Source organism: Balaenoptera ricei, chromosome 4, assembly GCF_028023285.1.
Source record: "Balaenoptera ricei isolate mBalRic1 chromosome 4, mBalRic1.hap2, whole genome shotgun sequence".
NCBI classification, from domain to species: Eukaryota; Metazoa; Chordata; class Mammalia; order Artiodactyla; family Balaenopteridae; genus Balaenoptera; species Balaenoptera ricei.
In genome coordinates, this window is record NC_082642.1 from 113,263,084 (window position 1) to 113,288,159 (window position 25,076).

General features: G+C 36.2%; 2 protein-coding genes across 6 annotated transcripts in view; one reads left to right on the plus strand and one right to left on the minus strand.

The window, feature by feature from the left end:
* The window catches only part of ABI3BP (ABI family member 3 binding protein), a 272,912-nt gene extending 259,719 nt beyond the window's left edge, over positions 1 to 13,193 (plus strand). The window contains exon 68 of one of the 2 annotated variants that reach the window (XR_009502949.1): positions 13,175 to 13,193. The gene's annotated coding sequence lies outside the window, so the exon portion shown is untranslated. Of the gene's footprint in view, positions 1 to 10,738; positions 10,820 to 13,174 lie in introns of those variants that run through there. The other variant, XR_009502948.1, reaches the window with a different exon arrangement.
* The window catches only part of TFG (trafficking from ER to golgi regulator), a 37,216-nt gene continuing 12,410 nt past the window's right edge, over positions 271 to 25,076 (minus strand). Inside the window, exons 4-8 of one of the 4 annotated variants that reach the window (XM_059921283.1) lie at positions 22,980 to 23,126; positions 14,912 to 15,079; positions 10,400 to 10,573; positions 4,610 to 4,705; positions 271 to 1,095 (exon numbers count right to left, since the gene is read on the minus strand). In XM_059921283.1, the coding sequence (XP_059777266.1) occupies positions 716 to 1,095; positions 4,610 to 4,705; positions 10,400 to 10,573; positions 14,912 to 15,079; positions 22,980 to 23,126 (965 nt within the window). In that variant the 3' untranslated portion in view covers positions 271 to 715. Of the gene's footprint in view, positions 1,099 to 4,609; positions 4,706 to 10,399; positions 10,574 to 14,911; positions 15,080 to 22,979; positions 23,127 to 25,076 lie in introns of all 4 variants that reach the window. The other 3 variants (XM_059921284.1, XM_059921282.1, XM_059921285.1) reach the window with 3 other exon arrangements.

The following is a 25,076-nucleotide window of genomic DNA, read 5'->3' on the forward strand; positions in this document are numbered from 1 at the left end:
TGTAATGCTAATCTATCTTCTTGTGAAATCTTTAGTTTCATTGTTTGTTTTAAGCCAAAATCAGGACAAAATTCAGCAGCACTGTGCTTCTCTGAATAGAAAGGCATAAGATAAAAGGTCTATACTTCATTTTAAGGCCAAAACATCAATAAGGATTTGTTTTTTCTCATTTATATATATATATATATACACACACACACACACACACACACACACACACACACACACACATACAGTGTCAATGACTAAATTAAATTACAAGACCACTAATGGAGTCAATCATCTTTCTTTATTAACCTATCAATGTTTGTTACATTTATACATAATATCTAGTCTTCGCAAAGGGATCTACTTTACTTTAGTACATCATGTTAATAGTAAAAAGCCAAGTAAGATGGCTGAACTTCAACCTAGCATTTTAATATCCTCTGGACAAGGCAAGCTAGAAAGTCAATCACTTTGCACACATGTAAGAGTAGTGTTCCAAAATAACTAGGGAGCTGCTACAATTTTAAGCAGGGGAGGAAAAAGACTTTCATTTTGGTCTTTTTTTTCTTCCAGCGAATTAACTTTCAATTAACAGCAACAATGATATCATAAAAAAATGCTCTGCTTTTTAAACTTCTGAACTTCAATACAAATTAAAATAGTAGTACTGGAGTCTTTTGGGAGGCAAACAGCTAGCAGCTACGTTCATCAGTGTAACTGAGCCTCCTTATCGATAACCTGGTCCAGGTTGGGTATAGCCCTGACCAAAGGGAGGACGGCTACGTGCGTAAGGGTTTGACCCGCTCGGAAGAGGGGTCATGGTACTCCCAGGAGGTGGAGTGAAACCTGGTCTTGGTTGATAGGCCCCGGGTTGGCTTGGAGCCATTCCAGGTTGTGAGGCAGGGGCCACAGTGTAATTAGTGGGCTGAGAAGTCTGGGTAGTGTAGGTCTGTGGAGGGTAACTGCTCGCCTGGTACTGCTGCGGCGGCTGAGCAGGAAGTTGCTGAGGCTGACCAGAGAAGGCAGGAGCCGGTGCCTGGGAAGCTGGCTGCTGGCCATATCCCTGGAACTGCTGAGGTTGCTGGGGTCCAGTCTGCTGACTGTAGCCTGCTGAAAAGGCAAAACGTACATATCTTATTTTTCCTTTTGGTGACCATTTTCCAGAGAATTAGTCTTACTGTTATGGACAAAAAAATGACGAGAAATTTAACAAACTTAATCCTAAGTATTTATGCAACAAGTAGAGTAGCAGAGTCTATATTTCAAGACCACATAGTATCCAAGAAGCACTTTCTAGACAATTCTGTAAACCCTCTAAAATTAAAACCACTATATATACTTCTTCTACTTCAACTCCTCCTACACTGTATAATCCCTGAGAGCAAATTCCTGTTCTAGCATAACTCCCAGTATAGAGTAGATGTTCAAATGATAAATGTAGGAATTAATGCAAAAGCTAGTCATTAACCTGGTTCTGAGGGGCCTGTTTAATAACAGTACCAAATAAAAACACACTTTATTTGTAGAGAATGAATATTTTTAAATGAAACAATGGTGCTACAGATACATCTAATTGTGCTAATGAGATGCTTTAAGGTTTATTCACTCTATAAAAACTAAGCCGTTTAAGAATAAATATTAAGTGCCAATTTTCACAATCCTTAAAGTCTTTCTTTTAGATTTGGTATCTGATGTTTTTGCCTTTACAATTCAAAATTCTGGCTTAGCAGTAACAATGTAACACACAGAAAGCATATCATATTGCCCCACAAAAATCAACATCTACATTCATTAGTTACTAGGATGTAAAAGCCTTTTAAAATAAAAGGTCTGCTTCACTAAAAACTTTTATCTCTACCATGAAACACACCTGCAGCTACTTGCAATGAAACCTCTCCATTGACTGGAATCCTGTCAGCATTAAATACCAGATACATAAGAAAATTATTAAAATATGTACAACCCTGCATTTAAAAAAATAAAAAGGATTGAATGAATTTGAGTATATTCTGAACTCACCTTGAACCTGGGTTCAAAATTTACTCATGAAAGAAACCTTTCTGACATAGTCCATGAATAAAACTGGAAAAGGTCACAGAGGGAAACTGCCAAACCAGCAGAGTGTCAAAGATGGTCCAATGTTAGCACCACCACTTAGAGTCTCCAAGCAGAGTGTTTAGTTGACTATTTCCATATCTCCCAGATTCAAGTTAATAGGACTAGCAGGATCAGAAATACAGAGATAATAATTCGAAAAGAACTAAACTTTACTCAGTGAAGACCCTGACTAAAATCATTAAGAGCAAGCTTAATTTTTAATAAGTAAATCAAATATCTAATGCATGTTACTCATGGCAGTACCTAAATACTGAACTAAAGTCAATTCATGATGAAACCTTGATGTCATACAATTTCTCCTATCCTCTACGTAAAATTTTTTTACTGTAAGTTTTTGGAGAAACAGAAGGACTCAGCTTTTCTACTGAAAATATCTATTCGACTTAAGATTGTGAGCAAAAAAAAAAAAAGCTGTCTTCTCATCCTGGCAAGTGAAATCTAAACTGGCTTTTTAACAGCATCTGGGGACAATCATATCTAATTTTCAAGCGAGGGAATAACCCCTAAGGGCCTAAGATGCTGTTTCATTAGCAACCTATTAGTCTTTGACCATAATATAGCAATACCTCTATATGTATATACTCTCCTCCTCCCACCACCATCCCCTCCCTTGAAAAACAAAATAAATGAGTAACTTTGGTGCAAATCGCCAGAAATGGCAAGAAATGGAAATCCTGTGGTTCTCTGAATAAATGAATTTTAAAGAACAAGGAGTCATATGGTCCACAAAGCCTAAAATATTTACTATCTAGCTTTTTATGGCAGAAAAGTCTGCCAACCCCTGGTGATGGTTGGAGAATGTAGAATGATATAGGGAAGTAATTAACTACAAAGTCAAAGGTACTGGGTTCTGGTCTGGTTCCCCCACTAAATGGCTGCATGTCCTTTGATGCATCACAACTCTCTGAACCCTAGTTGTCTCATTTATAAAATGAGTGGGTGGGACAAGATCAGTGGTCCCCAACCCTGGTTGCACTTTAGAATGACATGCAAAGCATTTAAAACAAAAAAGCCTGAGTCCCATCCTCGACCAAATAAAACAAGATCACTGTGAGTAGAGCCCAAGCACCTGTAACTTTCAAAAAACACCTCTCCAGGTGATTCTGAAGTATGGTGAAGACTGAAATCCCCTGGATTAGACAACTAGGTCTTTTCCACTCTAATATCTATTATTTCTACAAATTATATAATTTGTAACACAGATTTTCCTTAAAGGACTGCATCCTAAAAATAGCCTTCCCCCAGTATTACAGTCCAAGTTCAAATTCATTCCACCTATTTTATATAATTAAAAACTAGCAGCCACAGGTTAAATCACTCCACAGCAAATCCAATCCAAATAAAAATTGTTCTTTGTGTTAAAATATGTCAAACTCCAATGGTAGAATTTTATGGTCTAATTCAGGGGGTCAGCAAACGTTTTTCTGTAAAGGACCAGACAGTAAATATTCTAGGCTTTGGGGGCAACATGGTTTCTGAAACTTTTAACGGCAGGGGTGGCCTTTTCACCATAAGTTCCAAGCAGATTTAAGGGAAAAAAAAGGGCACACACTTGCTTTAAGAATAGTTGTACCCTGTCATCTTTATTGAGGAAAATGATTAGGCCTTTTTGAGTGGGAGATCCTTAGGCTCACTGGCAGCAGTCTACTACATGGAGCTTTAATCTCAGACTTTTCGATGATACCTAAGTTAATGTTTATATTAAGTGAGATAATGTGTACACAAGGGATTGCTAATGAGGTTGACTCTTTCCCCCCCTGTATTTATTGCATGTTCTTTGCTCATTTTTGTAGAGTTAATCTTACTACTTTTCTAAAATTACAGTTGAAATTTTGATACTTAAATCTTTGACTGTAAAACAAGAGTTGAACACAAAATTCTCAGATATAACAAACATAAAAATTACCTGAATTATAACCACAGTATTCAAAGCTACACTGAGAGATTTTTATGTTCTTAGTTGCCTGAATTACGTTTTACACAATTCTACTTTTATGGCCTGTTTTTGGTATTCCTACATACTTTTGGGAGATTTAAAAACCTATGTAGCTTAATTTGGTTCTCATTTAATAAGACCACCTCTTTCCATGTTCCATGGAAAGTTCCATGAGGGAACTGTTAATGCTTTTAGTTACTAAGAGTACACTGGTATAATGTGTTACATATAATGGAGGAAAAAATGTTGCATTTTTGTAGCTCTACATGACCCAGCAGGGAAGTCATCGCATCAGTAGGAGGTAACTTTGTATTAAAAACTTTTTTATACTACAGGTTATTACTGAATCACCTACTATGATTGTAAGTTCTACTTGCCCACTGGAAAACTGAAATGGTGATTTACAGTAAAAATTTTTATGCAAAATATTTAAAAATAAATAAAACAAGTGTTATTTCCCCCCCCCCAAAGAAATACTTAATGCCTACTGTAACAAATCAAGGAATTAGGAGGAAAGAATTAAAGTTTCTCAAGTACAGAGACAGCTCCCTCTGGACACCCGCTCACCTGCATACTGAATACCGTACTGCTGCGTCGGCTGGGGGGGCGCCTGTGGCTGAGTGCCATAGCCAGCCTGCTGCGGGTACTGCTGGTACATCTGACCTAAAGGAGACAAGACGAGGCAAAGAGGCAGGTTTAACGCAGCAGAAGAGAAACGCTTTCAAAGCACATTGAATTCTCTCCCCATTCATACACATAAACACACTGAGAACCAAGACACAAGAATGTGTTTGTTCCCCTTTAACTGTCTATGAAGGAGAGAAGAATGAACAATTTAACAAGTGTGGCCACTCTGCTGTGGAATAACTGCAGAGAACTTTTATCGGCAGCAAATAACACGAGTGGTTACTTCAGAAATTCCAGAAAAACTAATGTTTCCAAACCCAACTGCCCACAGATATGTACTACTAATGTTCCATAAAAATCAATAAATAAAAATTTGAGGAAAGGGGCAAATACCATTAACAGCTCCTGTGATTTCCAAACACATAAGAATTTACTGGTTCATGTCTTTATCATCTCTGCTACTTCACAGTTGTTCTAATGGTGGATTTAGCTAGATCTAATGCCTAGAGAGCAATAAAACTTGCACTGTAATATCTAGCTAGAATTGAAATTTTTAAAAAATCTAGCTAGTATTTAAATCTTTAAAACAACTTTATGTTGCTGAATCTTTAAAAAATACTCAAACTACCTGCTGTTAATCAAAAGACAACAGGTAAATAGCATACTTTTGGCGGAAAAAGACAATGACTAAAAAAAAAGTCAATGCATTATCTAGTGCCATTCAAACTGAGATGCAGGAGGCAGCTGGTGCTCACAGGCTGCGATCCCAGGACAGAACCCACGCTACTGGACTGGGTGCCCAGCCCTACGTACTGCAGCAGCACTAAATGAGCTATGCCCTTATTGATAGTTGGATTATTTCCTAGCAAGCAGTGGTATGCTTTTTATGATAGAAATAAAATTTGCTTAACTATTTTTAAGCTATTAATCCTCTTCACAAATACAACCAACAACTGACAAAAAGTTTCTTAAATGCTTTCTTAATGGTTCAAGATTTATCGATAGCACAAAAGGTAGTACAGAAGTTAACCACCTTTTAGAAGATGCTGCCTTAATCCTAGATCGTATTTCATAGCTAAATTTTAGAACGGAAGTGACCAGAATCCGGTACAGGAATATAATCAAAGGGGAGGACTATGCAGAGCATTTGACAGTGGGTTCTAATTCCTAGAAATCAGAAGAATTAACCCTATAGTACAAAAATGAGCAAAGAACACACAATGAATACATAGGGGAAAAAAAATCAACCTCATTAGCAATCCTTTTTTCAGTACAGAAAGATTAAGCAACTTACCTGGAGTCCATACATCACAGCTAGTAAGAACCACCACCAGAACCCAGGCATCACTCTAGAGCGTTAGCTTAAAAGGAGTTTTGTACATGTTACCTCATTTAATATAAACATTCACTTAGGTATCATCGAGAAGTCTGAGATTAAAGCTCCATGTAGTAGACTGCTGCCAGTGAGCCTAAGGAACTCCCACTCAAAAAAGCCTAATCATTTTCCTCAATAAAAAAATGACAGGGTACAACAATTCTTAAAGCAAGTGCACGCTCTATTTTTTTCTTAATCTGCTTCGAACTCATTGTGAAAATGCCGACCCTGTGGTTAAATACTACCTCTACAATGTATTTCTTTTACTTATTTTAAATACACTTCATTCAAGTCCAAAACAGGACTCACTCTCCGTCACAGTATTCTGAAAATTAAGAAGTCTGTGTTCAGTTGTAAACAAGGAAGAACAACTTGACATACTTGAAGAAGGAGAGAGCTACAGGATATATTAAGTGAAAAGGCAAGGTGCCAACAGAGTTTAGAGTAAGCTATGATCTGAGGGAAAAAAAAATATAAGCTACGTTTTGTGTACTGCATTTTCAGAAAGAATCAATGGTAGAAAAAAGTAAAAGCAATAAAACATATTACCTAGGGAGAAAGAGAATAGGATGAAGCAAAGAGTAATGGTGAGGCTTCTAGGCCTACACTTTGTGACACAGATTGGTAGCCAGCCTCTATGATGACCCTCAATGACTCCTGCACATGTATAGCGTATGATAAGGGGTTGGTATTCTTTATATTTTTAGAAATTAGAAAGATTAACTCCACAATACAAAAATTAGCAGAGACCAAGCAATAAACACGTGAGTATTCACTCTCTTGTGTAGTCCCCTCACACTGAATAGAGCTGACCTCTATATCATTAGAATATTGCAGAAGTGACAATGACATTTCTGAGGACACGTCGTGAAAGACAGCCATCTCCTATTACTGTCTTGATCATTCACCCTGGTGGAAGCTGCCTGTCATGAGGTCACCCAAGCAGCCTATGAGATCCATGTGATGAGGAAATGAAGCCTCCTGCCAATGACCATGTGAGGGAGTCATCTTCGAAGTGAATCCTTCAGTGCAGGTTAAGCTTCAGATGACTGTAAGCTCATGAGGGACCTGAGCAAAAACCACCAAGCTAAGGGTCTCCCAGATCCCCGATTCTGAAACTGTGAGATAATAACTGTTTGTTGTTTTAAGCATCTATGTTTTGGCGTAAATTGTTAACATAGCAATAGTTAATTAACATACATAGTTTTGACTTTAGAAACATGTAGGGTTGACAGCTATTAAAAAAAAAAAAAAAGACTTAAGACACACAATCAAATGGAAAATGTGAACCTTGTTAGACTCCTAACTTGAACAAGCCCCCAACTGTAATAAAGTAACTATGAGACAACTACAGAAATTCAAATATACTGTGTTGACCTTAAGAATCACTTAATCACTTAAACCACATGGAAAAGAATATGAAAAAGAATATATATACACATAACTGAGTCACTCTGCTGTACAGCAGAAATAAACACAACATTGTAAATCAACCATATTCAGTAAAGTTTTAAAAAAAAGAATCACAATATTATGTATAATAATGATATGGTGATCACATTAAAAAGAAAAGAGTATCATTTAGACATGCATACTAAAATAAATGAGTGAAAAGAGGGGAGTGGAGGGGGCAAGACAGATGAAAAAAGAATGCTAAAATATTAGTAAGTGTTGTAGCCACATGACAGAACATGAAGAATTGATTATTCTATCTCTACTTTTGCCTGTTTCAAAATTTACATAATAAAAGCTACTTTAAAAGTCTACTCAGCTTATCCATTTTATTGGCATATGATTTTACAGGTTTCAATTATATCCTTGTCACCTTTTCAGCTTGTCAAACAGCAATACTTCCTAGCCTTTGATGACTTTTAGTGCTCTTTTCTGTATCCTTGCCACTTTTTTATTATGTTTTTGGCAACTACTCTAGTGCACATAGCTTTCCAGTAACAGAGGCAGCACCTGCCTTAGGTGAAAAAGGATAATATTGTCCATTCTGTTTCTTTTCATGAAGCTTAACATTTTGTTGATCCTTTTAACTGAACAACATATTAAGACTAAAATCCTTGGGAAGAAAATTTACAAATCCAAGGTCCCTTTTATGAAATTTAAATAATAACTCAGAATTATTTATTTTAGATTATTTCATATTCTATTCTAAGAAATTGCTATTATTAATTATTAGTAGTAGATTTTTATGTTGATTATTCTGCTGAAATTATAACCAGCAGTTGATCTAACTAACTGGTGACGCCAGGGACTCATTATATATCATTAAGTCAAAAAGTATTCATTAAAGTAGCCTGTAATTCATCTTGGGAATCTGTAAATGACTGATACATTAATCTAGAGCTGTGCTATCCAATACAATAGGCACTAGCCACATATGACCACTAATAAACACCTGAAATGTGGCCAGTCTTAACTGTGATATGCTGTACATGTTTTGAAGTGTTTCAAATGGATGTCACACCCCAGATTTCCAATATATAGTATGAAAACCAGAATGTAGAACATTAATAACTTTTTAATAATGATTACATGTTGATACACTGGATATACTGGATTAAATTAAATGTATAATGGAAATTAATTTTACCATTAAAAAACTTTAATGTGGCTAATAGAAAATTTTAAATTACATGTAGCTTCCATGGTATTTCTTTTAGACAGCACTGATCTAGAGATTCACCTCTACAATGCTAATCTGTTGACTGATGTCACATTAATAACTGTACACATTTTTCATTACAATGTACATTACAATGTTTTAATGTACACTAAAAAGTAACGGCTTTAGGAAGGAATACAATTAATGCCACCCTAAAGAAATTCAATTCACACCAAATGGTGTCAACCTGATGCCTCTAGAAAAGGGAACTTGGTTGCTGGGAGTCAGAAGTGGGAAACAGCATTTTCTAATTTCCACTGTATATCCTTTTTTATTATTAAAGTTTTAGCTATTTGAAAATAAATTTTCCATTAAAACAAACCCCTGATAGAATAATTTGAGATATTGTCAGCAGAGCCTTAAATCCCATTCCTTTATAAGTGAACAGCAAACATTATTTGGTACAATTACCCTTCCAACTGTCATCCTACAACAGTATACACGCCTTAAAATGGGATTTTTTTTTTTTTTAAAGAGATGTTAGTTCATCTGATATAGCCATTAAACTCCCATCATATCCAAACTCTGCTTCTTCCTCCCTGTTTCAGACACATCTGCCTCAATTCTAGCTTATTCCAGTTCTGGCAGTTGCATCTTGGTACAAAGGAAAGACTATGACTAAAGTTGGTTGAGAAGAGGCTTTAGCGGTAAGAAATTCCTCCCAAACCACTCATTTATCAGCAAAATGCCACCTGCTACTCTCTATCACTATCATTCATCCAATGGGACAAACCTAAAAAGTACCACCACAGAATAATTAGAAATTCATTACAAAAGTGCTCGGTTCATTTTAGACTGTTTTGGAGGGTTTATTTGTTTGTTTTAATGTGATTAATAAACTCAGTCACTTGCTTCTCGTGCTGAAAATACATCCTGTCACACCACCTGGCCCCTTTACGCAAATAGAGCACCACCTGGTGATTGTTTTAAAGTAAAACATAGGGCTTTAAAGGGCCTAACAAGCATGGGCAATTCAAAGAAATAACATTTTAACATCTAGAAGGAACCCTAGATGAGTAACCCCGAGGCCACGTTCTGCAGCGCTCCAAGGGTTTCAATGAGGCACCTCAGTGTCTGCTGTCCTGAGCTTGCGGCCCCTCAATCCCCTTCAACAATGGCAGTGATCCCTTACTTGTTTTAAATACTGAGCTTTTAAGTTCTATTTCATTCAGGACTAAAGACCCTCTTTTAAAACCACTGATTTAGTCCAATTTTCACAATTTACGGTGGGAGAATATAAAAACCCAGAGAGATTAAACTGCTCATCCGAGAACACATCATTTAGAGAAGAAAAGTTTGATTTAAAATACATTGCTTTTTCCACGAAAAACATATTGCTAACTGCACAAAAATATAAACGGCTATTTATCTCTCAAAAAAACTACTTAACTAATGTTATGCTTTACCTCTATTTTTTAAATTACAAAAATAATACACAGTTGCAAGAGGGGAAGGGAGAAGGGAATAAAATAGCACCTAAATATTATGCTTTAAACATTTTTAGGTTTTTTTCCTTTTCAATAATCAGAAGCATACCTGACATCGTTCTATTTGGTTTTTTTAACCCAAAAGTATACTATGTCAGTACATCAAAAATTTTTACAATCGTGTTCATAGCGCGAATGCACATGTAAGCTTTTCACCGTTACCAACAATGCCGTAATAAACGTTTCTGCACATGTACCTTTCCGCACGTGTGCTCTAAGCTCTATTTTACCTTCACTCTGACCTGCTTGGGTCTGAGCTCCTGTATATGGTGGCTGCTGTGGCTGAACTCCTGGCGGGTGAGCTGCAGAGGAGGAGGAAGCAATGCTGTCGGGAGTTCCTGAACGGTCCTCGGCAGGAGCACTGGGTGGCCCTGGGTGGTCATGAAAAGTCAGCTCAGTTTCTAATACAACACCTGTCCCCAACAAGCTCAATAATAAGTTTGGTTAAGAGACTAAAAATAAAAGCACTATAGAATAAGCACAACCCAAATGCAGCCTTATATACTGATGTATATACTTTTTTCCTTTGCTCCAAGCTCTCAAGAATCCAAAGCTACAACTGGAAATCCTTCCCTATAAAGTGTGGAGTGCTACATTCCTGAGTCCTAAACTCCCCCTGCAAAAACCAAAACTCACCTCTGCGATACCAATATCCACCACTTTATGTAATCTATTTTTGGATCAACCAAAAGTATCATTCTTTTTTTTAAAAAATAAATATATTTATTTATTTATCTATTTATTTTTGGCTGCGTCAGGTCTTTGTTGCTGCGTGCCGGCTTTCTCTAGTGGCGGCGAGAGGGGGCTACTCTTCATTGCGGTGCGCAGGCTTCTCATTGCGGTGGCTTCTCTTGTTGCGGAGTATGGGCTCTAGTAGTTGTGGTGAGCGGGCTTCAGTAGTTGTGGCTCACAGGCTCTAGAGTGCAGGCTCAGTAGTGGTGGTGCGCGGAGTTAGTTGCTCCGCGGCATGTGGGATCTTCCTGGACCAGGGCTCGAACCCGTGTCCCCTGCATTGGCAGGTGAATTCTTAACCACTGTGCCACCAGGGAAGCCCTCATTTCATTCTTCAATGGGCCTCCACTGCCCATAAATCAAGTTCAAGCCTCTAGCTTGGTATTCAAGGGTCCAAACATTTCTCACAATTCCTCTTCTCACATGCCCCCTTCAGTTAAACTAACCTATTCCCTATTCCCCCAATAGATCTAATACTTTTTCTGCCTCCATTTCATTAATCACTGTTCCCTTCACTGTCCCATTTTCACATATCTAAATAAACATTCCTTAAAACTCAGTTATAACTCTACACTTCTAGTAAGGCTTCTTCACCCATAAGTACTTTTCTCCACTTGCGAACTTCTATGGAGTATACTTTTATTAAGACCCTTCCCTTACCAACTTCTACTTTGTATTTCTGAAGAGGCCTCATCTTCCCTCTTAGACTTGGAGCTCTTTTGGCCAGGTCCCTTTCTGATTCCTTCCATCTGCCTCACAAGGCCTAGCTCTCTTACACATGGAACCACTCAAAATTCTTCTAAAATAATGAACAAAGGAGTAAATGGAGAGAATTTGCTACAGCTCCAATACTGTAATAGGCAAAAAAGACATTCTGAAGATAACTGTAGATTATAGATATGTTTACTTCTTTAAGTTCTTGTTGTTTGGGCAATATAGAAGAATGGTTAAAAGCACAATTTCTGGAGCCAGACTGCCTAGGTTCAAATCCTAATGCTGCCACTTAGTAGCTGTGTAACTTTGGGCATGTTGCTTGATCTCTTTCTGTGCCTCAGTTTCCTCATCTGTACAAAAGAAATACTAACTCCTACTTCATAAGGTTACTGTAAGGATTGAGTTAATAAGAGCTTATAGCAAATACTTATAAAAGTGGTTATGGGCGAGGGGCAAGAAGTGTAGGGGATTAAGAGGTACAAACTATCAATACTATATATAAAATAAGTAAACTACAAGGATATATTATACAACACAGAGAATACAGCCAATATTTTATAATAACTATAAATGGAGTATAACCTTTAAAAATTGTGAATCACTATGTTGTACACCTGAAACTTTATGTAATATTTTACCATCAACTATACCTCAATAAAAAGTATTAAAAAAAGAAATATATTAAAACATTATTTAAACATATTAATATATTTAATATAAAATATATTAAAAATGAAGATTAAAAAATGATTATACAGCAAGAGCTTACAAAAGTGAATACCACTTAGAAAGCTCCCCATAAGTACTCGCTATTACTAGCAGACTAATTTCCCTGAGGGCCAAACCTCTATCCTTTGCACTGGTATATCCCAGAACTTAGCACTGTATTAGAGGCACATAGTTGGAAGCTGATAGTCCAGATATTGATGAGAACCTAAACTAGGATAATGGTAGTGGTAATGCAAGAGAAACTGATGACTGCCAGAGTAAAACAGACAGTCGCTCCTGCGTACCACCATTTCACTGATATTTATCAACATGTAGACAAATAAATAATACACACGTCCCTCCTAAGAAGCATAACACACATAACACAAAGACACTATGTTATTATCCTAAAAAAATATTACTTCGACTCCTCTTTTCTTCCTTGTACATAAGCTATTAGTTAATGTTGCTCTTCCTAACATAATAGTTCATCCCTCCATGTACACATTCACTGCTGTAGCCAAGTTTTTCACATCATAACCTGAGTAACTTTACAAAGTATCCTGGCATTTTCTATGTGTACAGTTTTTCCTACTTCAATTCAACATACAAAGCTACCAGAAAAAATGGTCTTCAAATATAATATGAATCACAGTAATCATATTAGTCTGGTCTATACTATATTCTAATCAAAAATTTTAAGCCTGACTTCATATATAACTATTTACTCCCTCTATCTGGCATATCTTGAAGTCTTAAATATTAAGAAGCTGTAATATTAACTCATATTTCAGTTGCTCTAAAAATGTGTTTTTCAGATGGACCACTTATGTGATGTCTTCCTTTGCCAAGAACATACATCATATACAAGTATTTGCCTCTCTTTTTCAGAATGTCACACAGTTCTCTTTAATAAATAATCCCATAAAAGTCTCAAAGGATTTTTTTGTACTAATTTTCTTTTTCTATCTTTCCAGTTACTGATAATGGCAAAGTAAACTGATCAGGTAAAACCTCCCACAAATAACTTAAAAACCTGGACAAAATAGAAGAAAACAACTATTTGAAATGACTGGAGGTCAGCCAAATGTCAGCAGACACCAAGAAAGAGTTTACCCCCAATGGAATTAAAACAGGTGAGAACTGCAAACCCCAACCTCTGCAGCTCCAACCACAGAAAACCAGTGTTAACTTCATGGTTGGTCAAGCAGCCAGAAATTTGAGGGGAAAAGCCCTTGAGTAAGAGAGTCACTGAAGGAATGAGACCTAAAATATGAGTATAAGCTCAGTCCCAAACCCCCAGCTGACCATGGGGGTAGGAGGTGAAAGGACTTAGCAGAGCTGTCAGCTGCTATAATCCAGGAGGAAGAAGGAGGAGTAATTTGAGTAAATACTAGAGCAGCAGTAACAAAAAATCCTCACAAGAACCTAAAAGAATCCCAAGTCTTTGCTGAAGTAGCTCAGCTGGGAGAGCATTAGACTGAAGAATACCAAGTTATTAGAACATATTAACCACAATGTCCAGTTTTCAATCAAAAACTGTCAGATGTGCAAAGAAACAGGAATATGTGACCCATACTCAGTTTCCCCTGAGGGAACGAGCAGAAGAAACTGACTCCAAACAGGCCCAGATGCTGGATGTAGCGAACATTTCAAAGCAGCTTTATAAATAATTTTAAAGAATTAAATAAAAATACCTTCAATAAATTAAAGGGAAATACAATCTTAATGAATGAAAAGGTAAGGAATCTTAACAGAAAAAACTAACACTATAAAAAGAACCAAACGGAAATTCTAGAGCTGAAAGCACAGTAACTGAGAGGTAAAATTCACTAGAAAGGTTTAACAGCAGATTGGAAATGGTAGAAAAAAATCAGTGAACATGAAGAGTGATCAACAGGAATCATCCAATCCGAAGAACAGAGAGAAAAAAGAGTGAAGAAAAATGAACCTCAGACAGCCATGGGACAATCAAGCTCTCCAGTGTATGTGTAACTGGAATCCCAAAAGAGAGAAAGCAGAAAAAATGTTGACGAAATGATGCCCAAAATATAAAAAGAAAGCACAGTACAGATGCTGTTTTAAGGTTAAAAACATTCAAATAAATGCAGTTTCTACACTAAATTAAACCAGAAATCTTCATTTAAATTGCCTTAATTTAAGATCAAAAGAAAGAATAAGATATCAAATATAATTTAAAGCCAGCAACACATCTAAAATAAGATTATAAATGATTCAGATTTTTAAAAAAATAAACCTTCTGAATTCTACTTGTGATAAAATTTACCTGAACCAACAGAGGTTATTCTTTAAAGAGGACAGTTCTATTGCCTGGGAGAGGGCATGAGAAAGCTTTCCAGGGTGCTGGAAATCATCTACATCTTGATCTTGTTGGTATTTTACATAGGGTATATACATATGTAAACATTTATTGAACTGAACTCTTAAGATCTGAGCACTTCACCATATCCAAGTTATCTTCCATTAAAGAAGGAAAGAAGGAAAGGGAAGGAAGGAGAGGGGGAATAAAGGATGGGAGGAAGGCACTAACTTACCTGAAACCTGATCATCTGTTAAGCCAAATGCTGACATGACATTTTTATTGATTTCATCTTGGTTTTTTAAAGGATCAAAAGCTGACATACTTGCTGCCATAACCTGAGTAGACTGTTTCCCAGAAGAATCAGAAGCAGCAGGCTTTTCTTCCCTACTATCCACAGTATCTATAAAAGAAATAAGCAAAAACTTGTTTCTCTTTTATCTATACTCAGTAAGGCCTAAAAAATATATGACAGCAAAATATATAAGTGCACATACTCTGGAATGTTGAGGGTAACTCTGAAAATAGGATTATAGATAATTTTACTTTCTTCTTTGTACTTGTTTATATTTTTGTTTGTAAAATCAGGAAAAAAGGTCAAAAAGAAATGCAAAATAGATAAAAGTTTTTGAAAAAGCTATTATGTATGTCCTTCCCTAAGAATTATCAGATGAGAAAAAAAAATACAAGCACCTTTACAGACAGAAACATTTCTACCCTTCTTTTTGAAGACCTATGACCTTTATCCTAGTATCAGACTCATACTGTGCACTAATGCTTTATTTTCTAAAAGGATAAAAAAGCTTAACTAAAGTTATGATATCAACTTTTATGTTTTATTTTTACTTGTCTTCTGGTTCCTTACTAAAGTACATGGAAACCTCAAGCCAATACATACTTTTAATTTACTATGTCTTCCTTTAAAATACTTATTACTTATTACAGATAAAAAGATACGTGTCTGAGATTTGCTCAAAATAACATGGGAGGGGTAGAAATGTGTGCGAGTATAGATGGCATGATACTATGAATTGACAACTGTTGAAGCTGTGTGGGTTCATGAAATTCATTATAGTATTATGCCTCCGTTTGTATATGTTTCAATTTTTCCATAATAAAATATTTTGAAAAATAGAATTTTAAACATTATGAGCAGGAAAAGTTTTAAACCATGCTTTTCTTATAAGGATACTAAGGTACTATACAGGCATTTACACTACCTTGTGAAAGAAAAGGGGTTCAAGAATAACCTACATTTTATAAATAGAAACTTAAGGCGAACATATAAAAAAAACTGAAAACGAAACAAACAAGTTAAAAGAATACTGCTAACCACTTACTCAAATAACAGACAATTATCAATTCCTTTCTGTTACCAACCAAGTAAATGAACATCAGTTATTAGATCATCTCTGTGGTCAAGACCAAATTTATCTTGTGAAAAAATGTACGGACTAAGTGGAATATAAGCACACATGGGCTTCCAGCTCTCATTTATTCCTATCATCCCTCTAGTTACATTAATATTTCCTAAATTTCTGGAAGAAAGCTTCTGTAACTACTCCTTTAAAATAAGTCTGCCAGTCATCCATCTTCCTCACCAATTTCCCTCCTCTAATTCCAAGGCCACATCCCAAGAGCACATCACACCAATCTTATGATTATTTCCCCTCACACTGCTACCTTCCACTACCTATGCATACTTCCACTTAGGGCAAACTACATTCACCAGAAAACACAATATATGTCCACTAGTCCACTACTTGCTCCAGTAGCTACTGCAGAGCTACTGCTACAGGTCAATCCAGTATTTAAGGTGGCCTACACATCATCTGCCTCATAGAGGAAACCAAATGTCCAAGCAAGAGTCCAAGGAGTCCATTACAGAGGTAGAGTGCTGAAAAACATAGGCAGCTATATGTTTCTGGGTGAGGGCAAGGCACAGCATTCTAAAGAGCACTGACAGCTGAGTTGTAGTTTTGTTTGGTGAACCAAACTTTCAGTTTCTGATGTATCTTTTTGGCCTATTTCATGTTTTTTCTTTTTTTTTTCTTGAGATTATTAAATCAGAATATGTTCTAAGAGCTTAGAAGCTTAGGAAATTTCATAAAATAGGTAAGCTATCTAAGTACAGGAGAGGAAAAAAAAATAAGTTACAACCATCTATAAAAATAAACCATAGAATATATTTTATAGGACATTCCATCCAAAAACAGCAGATTACACTTTCGTCGCAAGTGCACACAGAACATCCTCCAGTACAGATCAAATCTTGGGTCACAAATGAAGCCTTGGTAAATTTAAGAAAATTGAAATCATACCAAGCATCTTCTCTGACCACAATGCTGTGAGATTAGAAATAAATTACAGGGAAAAAATCATAAAAAACACAAACAGGGGCTTCCCTGGTGGCGCAGTGGTTGAGAATCTGCCTGCCAATGCAGGTGACACGGGTTCGAGCCCTGGTCTGGGAAGATCCCACATATCGCAGAGCAACTGGGCCCGTGAGCCACAATTGCTGAGCCTGCGCATCTGGAGCCTGTGCTCCGCAACAAGAGAGGCCGCGATAATGAGAGGCCCACGCACCGCGATGAAGAGTGGCCCCCACTTGCTGCAACTAGAGAAAGCCCTCGCACAGAAATGAAGACCAACACAGACATAAATAAATAAATAATAAATAAATTTTAAAAAAAAACAAAAAAAAACACAAACACATGGAGGCTAAACAATACGTTACTAAATAACCAAGAGATCACTGAAGAAATCAAAGAGGAAATCAAAAAATACCTAGAGACAAATGACAACGAAAACACGACAATCCAAAACCTATGGGAAGCAGCAAAAGCAGTTCTAAGATGGAAGTTTATAGGAATACAATCCTACCTCAAGAAACAAGAAAAATCTCAAATAAACAATCTAACCTTACACCTAAAGGAACTAGAGAAAGAAGAACAAACAAAACCCAAAGATCGTAGAAGGAAAGAAAGCATAAAGATCAGAGCAGAAATAAATGAAACAGAAAACAATAGCAAAGAACAATAAAACTAAAAGCTGGTTCTTTGAGAAGATAAACAAAATTGATAAACCTTTAGACAGACTCATCAAGAAACAGAGGGAGAGGACTCAAATCAATAAAACTAGAAATGAAAAAGGAGAAGTTACAACAGACACTGCAGAAATACAAAGCATTATAAGAGACTATTGCAAGCTACTCTATGCCAATAAAATGGACAACCTGGAAGAAATGGACAAATTCTTAGAACACTACAACCTTCCAAGACTGAACCAGGAAGAAATAGAAAATATGAACAGACCAATCACAAGAAATGAAATTGAAACTGTAATTAAAAATCTTCCAAAAATCAAAAGTCCAGGATCAGATGGCTTCACAGGTGAATTCTACCACACATTTAGAGAAGAGCTAACACCCTTCCTTCTCAAACTCTTCCAAAAAATTGCAGAGGAAGGAACACTCCCAAACTCATTCTACAAAGCCACCATCACCCTGCTACCAAAACCAGACAAAGATACTACAAAAAAAGAAAATTACAGGCCAATATCACTGATGAATATAGATGCAAAAATCCCCAACAAAATACTAGCAAACAGAATCCAACAACACATTAAAAGGATCATACACCATGATGAAATGGGATTTATCCCACGGACACAAGGATTCTTCAATATACACAAATCAATCAATGTGATACACCATATTAACAAATTGAAGAAGAAAAACCATATGATCATCTCAGTAGATGCAGAAGAAGCTTTTGACAAAATTCAACACCCATTTATGATAAAAACTCTCCAGAGAGTGGGCACAGAGGGAACCTACCTCAACATAATAAAGGCCATATACGACAAACCCACAGCCAACGTCATTCTCAATGGTGGAAAACTGAAAGCATTTCCTTCTAAGATCAGGAACAAGACAAGGATGTCCACTCTCGCCACTATTATTCAACATAGCTTTGGAAGTCCTAGCCACAGCAATCAGAGAAGAAAAAGAAATAAAAGAAATACAAATTGGAAAAGAAGAAGTAAAACTGTCACTGTTGCAGATGACATGATACTATACACAAATAATCCTAAAGATGTCATCAGAAAACTACTAGAGCTAATCAATGAATTTGGTAAAATTGCAGGATACAAAATTAATGCACAAAAATCTCTTGCATTCCTGTACACTAACACCAAAAGGTCAGAAAAAGAAATTAAGGAAACAATCCCATTCACCATTGCAACAAAAAGAATAAAGTACCAAGGAATAAACCTATGTAAGGAGGTAAAAGACCTGTCCTCAGAAAACTGTAAGACATGGATGAAAGAAATCAAAGGGGACACAAACAGATGGAGAGGTACACCATGTTCCTGGATTGGAAGAATCAATATTGTGAAAATGACTATACTACCCAAAGCAATCTACAGTTTCAATGCAATCTCTATCAAATTACCAATGGCATTTTTTACAGAACTAGAACAAAAAATCTTAAAATCTGTATGGAGACACAAAAGACTCAAAACAGCCAGAGCAATCTTGAGGGAAAAAAATGGAGGCGGAGGAATCAGACTCCCTAACTTCAGACTATACTACAAAGCTACAGTAATCAAGACAATATGGTACTGGCACAAAAACAGAAATATAGATAAATGCAACAGGATAGAAAGCCCAAAGATAAACCCACACACCTATGGTCAACTTATCTATGACAAAGGAGGCAAGGATACACAACGGAGAAAAGACAGTCTCTTCAATAAGTGGTGCTGGGACAGACCTACTAGAGAATGGACTTGAGGATATGGGGAGGGGGAAGGGTAAGCTGTGACAAAGTGAGAGAGTGGCATGGACATATATACACTACCAAACGTAAAATAGATAGCTAGTGGGAAACAGCCACATAGCACAGGGAGATCAGCTCGGTGCTTTGTGACCACCTAGAGGGGTGGGATAGGGAGGGTGGGAGGGAGGGAGACACAAGAGGGAAGAGATATGGGAACATATGTATATGTATAACTGATTCACTTTCACTTTCTTATAAAGCAGAAATTAACACACCATTGTAAAGCAATTATACTCCAATAAAGATGTTAAAAAAAAAAAAAAGTGGTGCTGGGAAAACTGGATGGCTACATGTAAAAGAACGAAATTAGAACATTCCTTAACACCATATACAAAAATAAACTTAAAACGGATTGAAGACCTAAATGTAAGACCGGACACTATAAAACTCTTAGAGGAAAACATAGGAAGAACACTCTTTGACATAAATCACAGCAAGATGTTTTTTGACCCACCTCCTAGAGTAATGGAAATAAAAACAAAAATAAACAAATGGGACCTAATGAGACTTAAAAGCTTTTGCACAGCAAAGGAAACTACAAACAAGCAAAAAGACAACCCTCAGAATGGGAGAAAATATTTGCACATGAATCAATGGACAAAGGATTAATCTCCAAAATATATAAACAGCTCATGCAGCTCAATATTAAAAAAACAAACAACCCAATCCAAAAATGGGCAGAAGACCTAAATAGACATTTCTCCAAAGAAGACACACAGATGGCCAAGAGGTGCATGAAAGGCTGCTCAACATCACTTATTATTACAGAACTGCGAATCAAAACTACAATGAGGAGGCTTCCCTGGTGGTGCAGTGGTTGAGAATCTGCCTGCCAATGCAGGGGACATGGGTTCGAGCCCTGGTCTGGGAAGATCCCACATGCCGCGGAGCAACTAGGCCCGTGAGCCACAACTACTGAGCCTGCGCGTCTGGAGCTTGTGCTCTGCAACAAGAGAGGCCGCGACAGTGAGAGGCCCGCACACCGCGATGAAGAGTGGCCCCCGCTTGCCGCAACTAGAGAAAGCCCTCGCACAGAAACGAAGACCCAACACAGCCAAAAATAAATAAATAAATTAAAAAAAAAAAACAAAACACTACAATGAGGTATCACCTCACACCAGTCAGAATGGCCATCATCAGAAAATCTACAAACAACAAATGCTAGAGAGGGTGTGGAATAAAGGGAACGCTCTTGCAGTGTTGGTGGGAATGTAAATTGATACAGCTACTATGGAGAACAGTATGGAGGTTCCTTGAAAAAACTAAAAATAGAATTACCATATGACCCAGCAATTCCACTACTGGGCATATACCCAGAGAAAACCATAATTCAAAAAGACACATGCACCCCAATGTTCACTGCAGCACTATTTATAATAGCCAGGTCATGGAAGCAACCTAAATGCCCATCGACGGATGAATGGATAAAGAAGATGTGGTACATATACACAATGGAATATTACTCAGCCATAAAAAGGAATGAAATTGGGTCATTTGTAGCGACGTGGATGGACCTAGAGACTGTCATACAGAGTGAAGTAAGTCAGAAAGAGAAAAACAAATACCGTATATTAACGCATATATGTGGAATCTAGAAAAATGGTATACATGATCTTATTTGCAAAGCAGAAATAGAAGCACAGACATAGAGAACAAATGTATGTTTACCGGGGGGAAAGAGGTGGTGTGGGAGGAACCGGGAGAATGGGATTGACATATATACACTAATATGTATAAAACAGATAACTAGCAAGAACCTGCTGTATGAAAATTAATTAATTTAATTAAAGGAAAAAAGCATAGAATGTATTATTCAGTTCATTAAGTAACTCGGATAGGACACAATGACTAGAAGGATGGCCACATAAAGAAACAATACATGATATAATTTCCAAGATGCAGAGAAGAAACCAATTTTTAACATCTTTTCCATTAACATAGGTGAGATGTTAACAATAAAACATATGAACACCTGGAAATAAACTGATAAAGAAAAGCAGTATGTGGAGAGAAATAAGTGAATAGAAAGGTTGTTTCACCAAAACCAAAAAGCTTACAAATCTATTCCTTAGAGCAGAATATAGACTACTGTAGGTTTCTGCACAGTACTGGCTCTACTTGTTGAATTCTGATCTAAGTTTCATAATATTCTACAGATGCTTTAACTCCTTCAAGTTATATGCAAATGTAGTTGTTTCAGCATCTATGATTTCTTCTGGGAAAATGGTCAAAAGTTTTCTTCAGATCCTTGACCTAAAATTGGAGATTTTGGTTTGGAGAGATAGGATTCAGAAAAGGCCATTTGCTTTGACCTGAAATATAAAAGGTTTCACCATAAGGAGGCCAGAAGGATCTCACTGTAGTATTTCAGCACATCTCTTTAATATGTTCTGAAATCTGGAAGTGAAACTAGAAATTACTAATCAATCACCAAATATTTATCAAGCCATCTACCACTAACACAACTCCACATGGCTGGAGCAAGAGGGAAATGACGGATAATGCATCTTTAACTAAATCAAACAAAACTCCAAAATTTAAATGGGGCCAAAAAGAGAGTATCTCAGAATCTAAAGGTTGCAAGGGATTATACAATGCCACTTTTCCACAAAACTATCTTCTATTAAGCCCCTTACAGCCAGTCATCCAGAGTCTATAAAATACTACTATTTCACAATATGGACAGTTTTAAGCATGTGAAACTTATATGCAAACACAAAAATTATTTTTTAAAAAGTGTTTATTTTTAAAGTGCAACATCTAATATTAAAAGTTGAGGAAAGCAAGTCTTTTAAAATCTACTTTCAAGACATACTTAAATTTCAGTCTATATTTTATAATATATTTGGTCTCCAAACTATATTCAGTTCCAAATTTGTCAATAAACCTTGCTTTATCTTAATGTAAGTAGTACATGTCATATGTAAAATGGAAAAAAATACATTTTTCTTTGCATATTATGAACACTGTGCTTAAGATAAACTATACACCATTTGAGTATACTAATCTAAGATTACTTTTTTACTTGAAACTATTAATACTTCATATATCACATAAAATTCATGAAATGATTTCCATTACTATGGTTCATTAGTTAACTATTACATTGAAAAGGGTTCAAGAGTCAAAGAGGTTTGAAAACCAACTTATGTCATAAACCCAGGAGTCTAAGACTAGCTGTAAAACAATCATCCAGAGAGCACTTTAACAATGGGATCCCCGGGCCCTGCCCTCCAAGAGGTCTGGGATGAGATCCAGGAATTGGTATAATAAAATCTCCCAGTAATCTTAATGAACGGCCAGGTTTGGGAACACAGATATGAGTATTAGCACAGATGCAGGAATAAGAAAGGGTGACAATGCAGGTGCCATCCTACTCCTGCTGAAGAAGAGTTAGAAAAAAAATCTGCAAAAAGATATAAAAAGGATAAATCAGAATAAAATGACTTCATGGTATACCATTTTCAGGAATGTTGGTGGATGGTCCCGGTTCTCCAGGTGGTTCCAAGCTATCCAATAAGCGATTCACTTTATTTCGAAGTTCTATCAGTTCTCGACGAAGATATTTCACCTGACTTGATTCAAGGGGTCTTGGTTGGCCATTAACTGGAATAAAAGCATTAATTTTCTTAAAATTAGGAAATATTCTTCAACAAAGATATCAGTAGAATAATATGCAATAAGGAAAAACCAAAATAACTTCTTTAAAAAGTTAAACAAAATCAAACAAGATACCTATTGACATCATTCAAATAACTTTTTAAGGAAAGGATTCTTCATTGCTAGTTACTAATTTTTGGAAAAAATAAATATTCATCAGTCTTTGCTGATGCCAGATCTATGGCTTACGACCCATAATGGTAAAACAAAACAAAACAAGTTAATTAAAAGAATTCAACTACAGTGAAATAAATTAAAAATACAGAAAGCTTTAATATATTTTTAATAGAAATTATGTACCTTCAAAAGCTCATTTTATTTCACACAATTCTTGTATAGCCTTAAAATATTCAATAAACACCTTATTAAAGGTACAATATGACTGTAGGTTTGTTATCATTCTTGCCTACTTCTGACCTAAAAAAAAGAAAAATTAGCTACCTAAAATAACTGACCTAAAAAGTAACCTATTAAAAAAAAATGCAGAATTCATAAATTCCCATCACCGCTGTCCTTCAAAGTAGTTACTTCAAAAGCAGCACATTAGCCACAAAAAGTCAGATTATTCAATAATCATTGTTTTTTTTAAACAAAGGCAATATTACCTCATTTAATTACCCATTTTGTGCAAATGACTTTCAGCTGACTAAAAAATAAAGAATCCTTCATCCAGCAACAAAGACTGTCACCACTGAGATTGTTAATTTAAAAGTTTTTAATTTATTAATTCACAAGGCTCTGAATGCAAACCTCAAGATAGTTGAAAAATTAAACTAAACTCAAATGTTTTTTATGCATTGTCAGTATACATATATACAAATTCCTAAGGCACCAAATTAGAAATCTATTTGAAAATAAAGGTTCAGTGAGATTCTTTGTAAAATATGTTTCAAACATCAAACCACCAATATAAGCTTTTAAAAGACAATCCAACAGTATTTTACATACTCCCTATATAGTTATGAGGAAGTTTAAATATAATCTACCTGTATCAATGACTGGCTTTTACTGGGTATTACTGTTTTTCTCTAATAGCTGAAAAGGAGAAAAGCAGCTCCTGACAGCTAAGAACTGGCCCAGTACTGTAGGACAGGCTTGAGTGTTGCTAGAAGCTGGCGTGGCACTGACAGGTAGGTTGTGGTGTTCTCTTGTTGAACATAAACAATTTCAGAAAACGCTGACAGTACATCAAATATATCTCAATAAAATTTTTAAAAATTTAAAAAACAGACAAAGAACACGAACAATCAGAAAAGATCACTGTGGGACTGTGATAGCTCAAGACAAAAAAGAGAGCCAGTCCATTATCATGTGAGAACTAGACAAAAACAAGATCGTTGACCAAACCACAAAAATGACCAAACATCCCTGGCTAACTATGCGTGACTGTCGCAGTTTTACCAATCACAGCTTTAGCCTCAATTCACTACCCCCACCAAAGCCCCATTCCTTGAACCTTATCCAAAATCATCTAACACAAGCCCAAGCCCTATGAAAATTCCTTCCTAACACGTTTTTACTGACACCCTATTGTTCTCCATGGTGTTCATTCTCCCTCATTGCAATGTATTTGAAATTAAGCCCCGTTTCATTCCTAAAACCGCTTACTTGTGCCTTCTTTTTTCTTACGTAATCTCAATAGAGGTTTGCTAGTTGTATATTTTCAAAATTGCTGATCCTATCAATTCCCCAACTTCTAGTTCATTTCTGCTCTTTATTATTTTCTTCCTTCTAAGTTATCTAGACTTATTTTGTCCTTTTCCTTTTTAGCTTTAGCATGCTCTAAAAACTATGTCATATAAAAGTCATCACTAATTATTTCTAATTCGTATTATGATTTCTTCTTTGATATGTTACTTAAAAGCATATTTTTATCTTCAAAAGTATGGGAGTTTG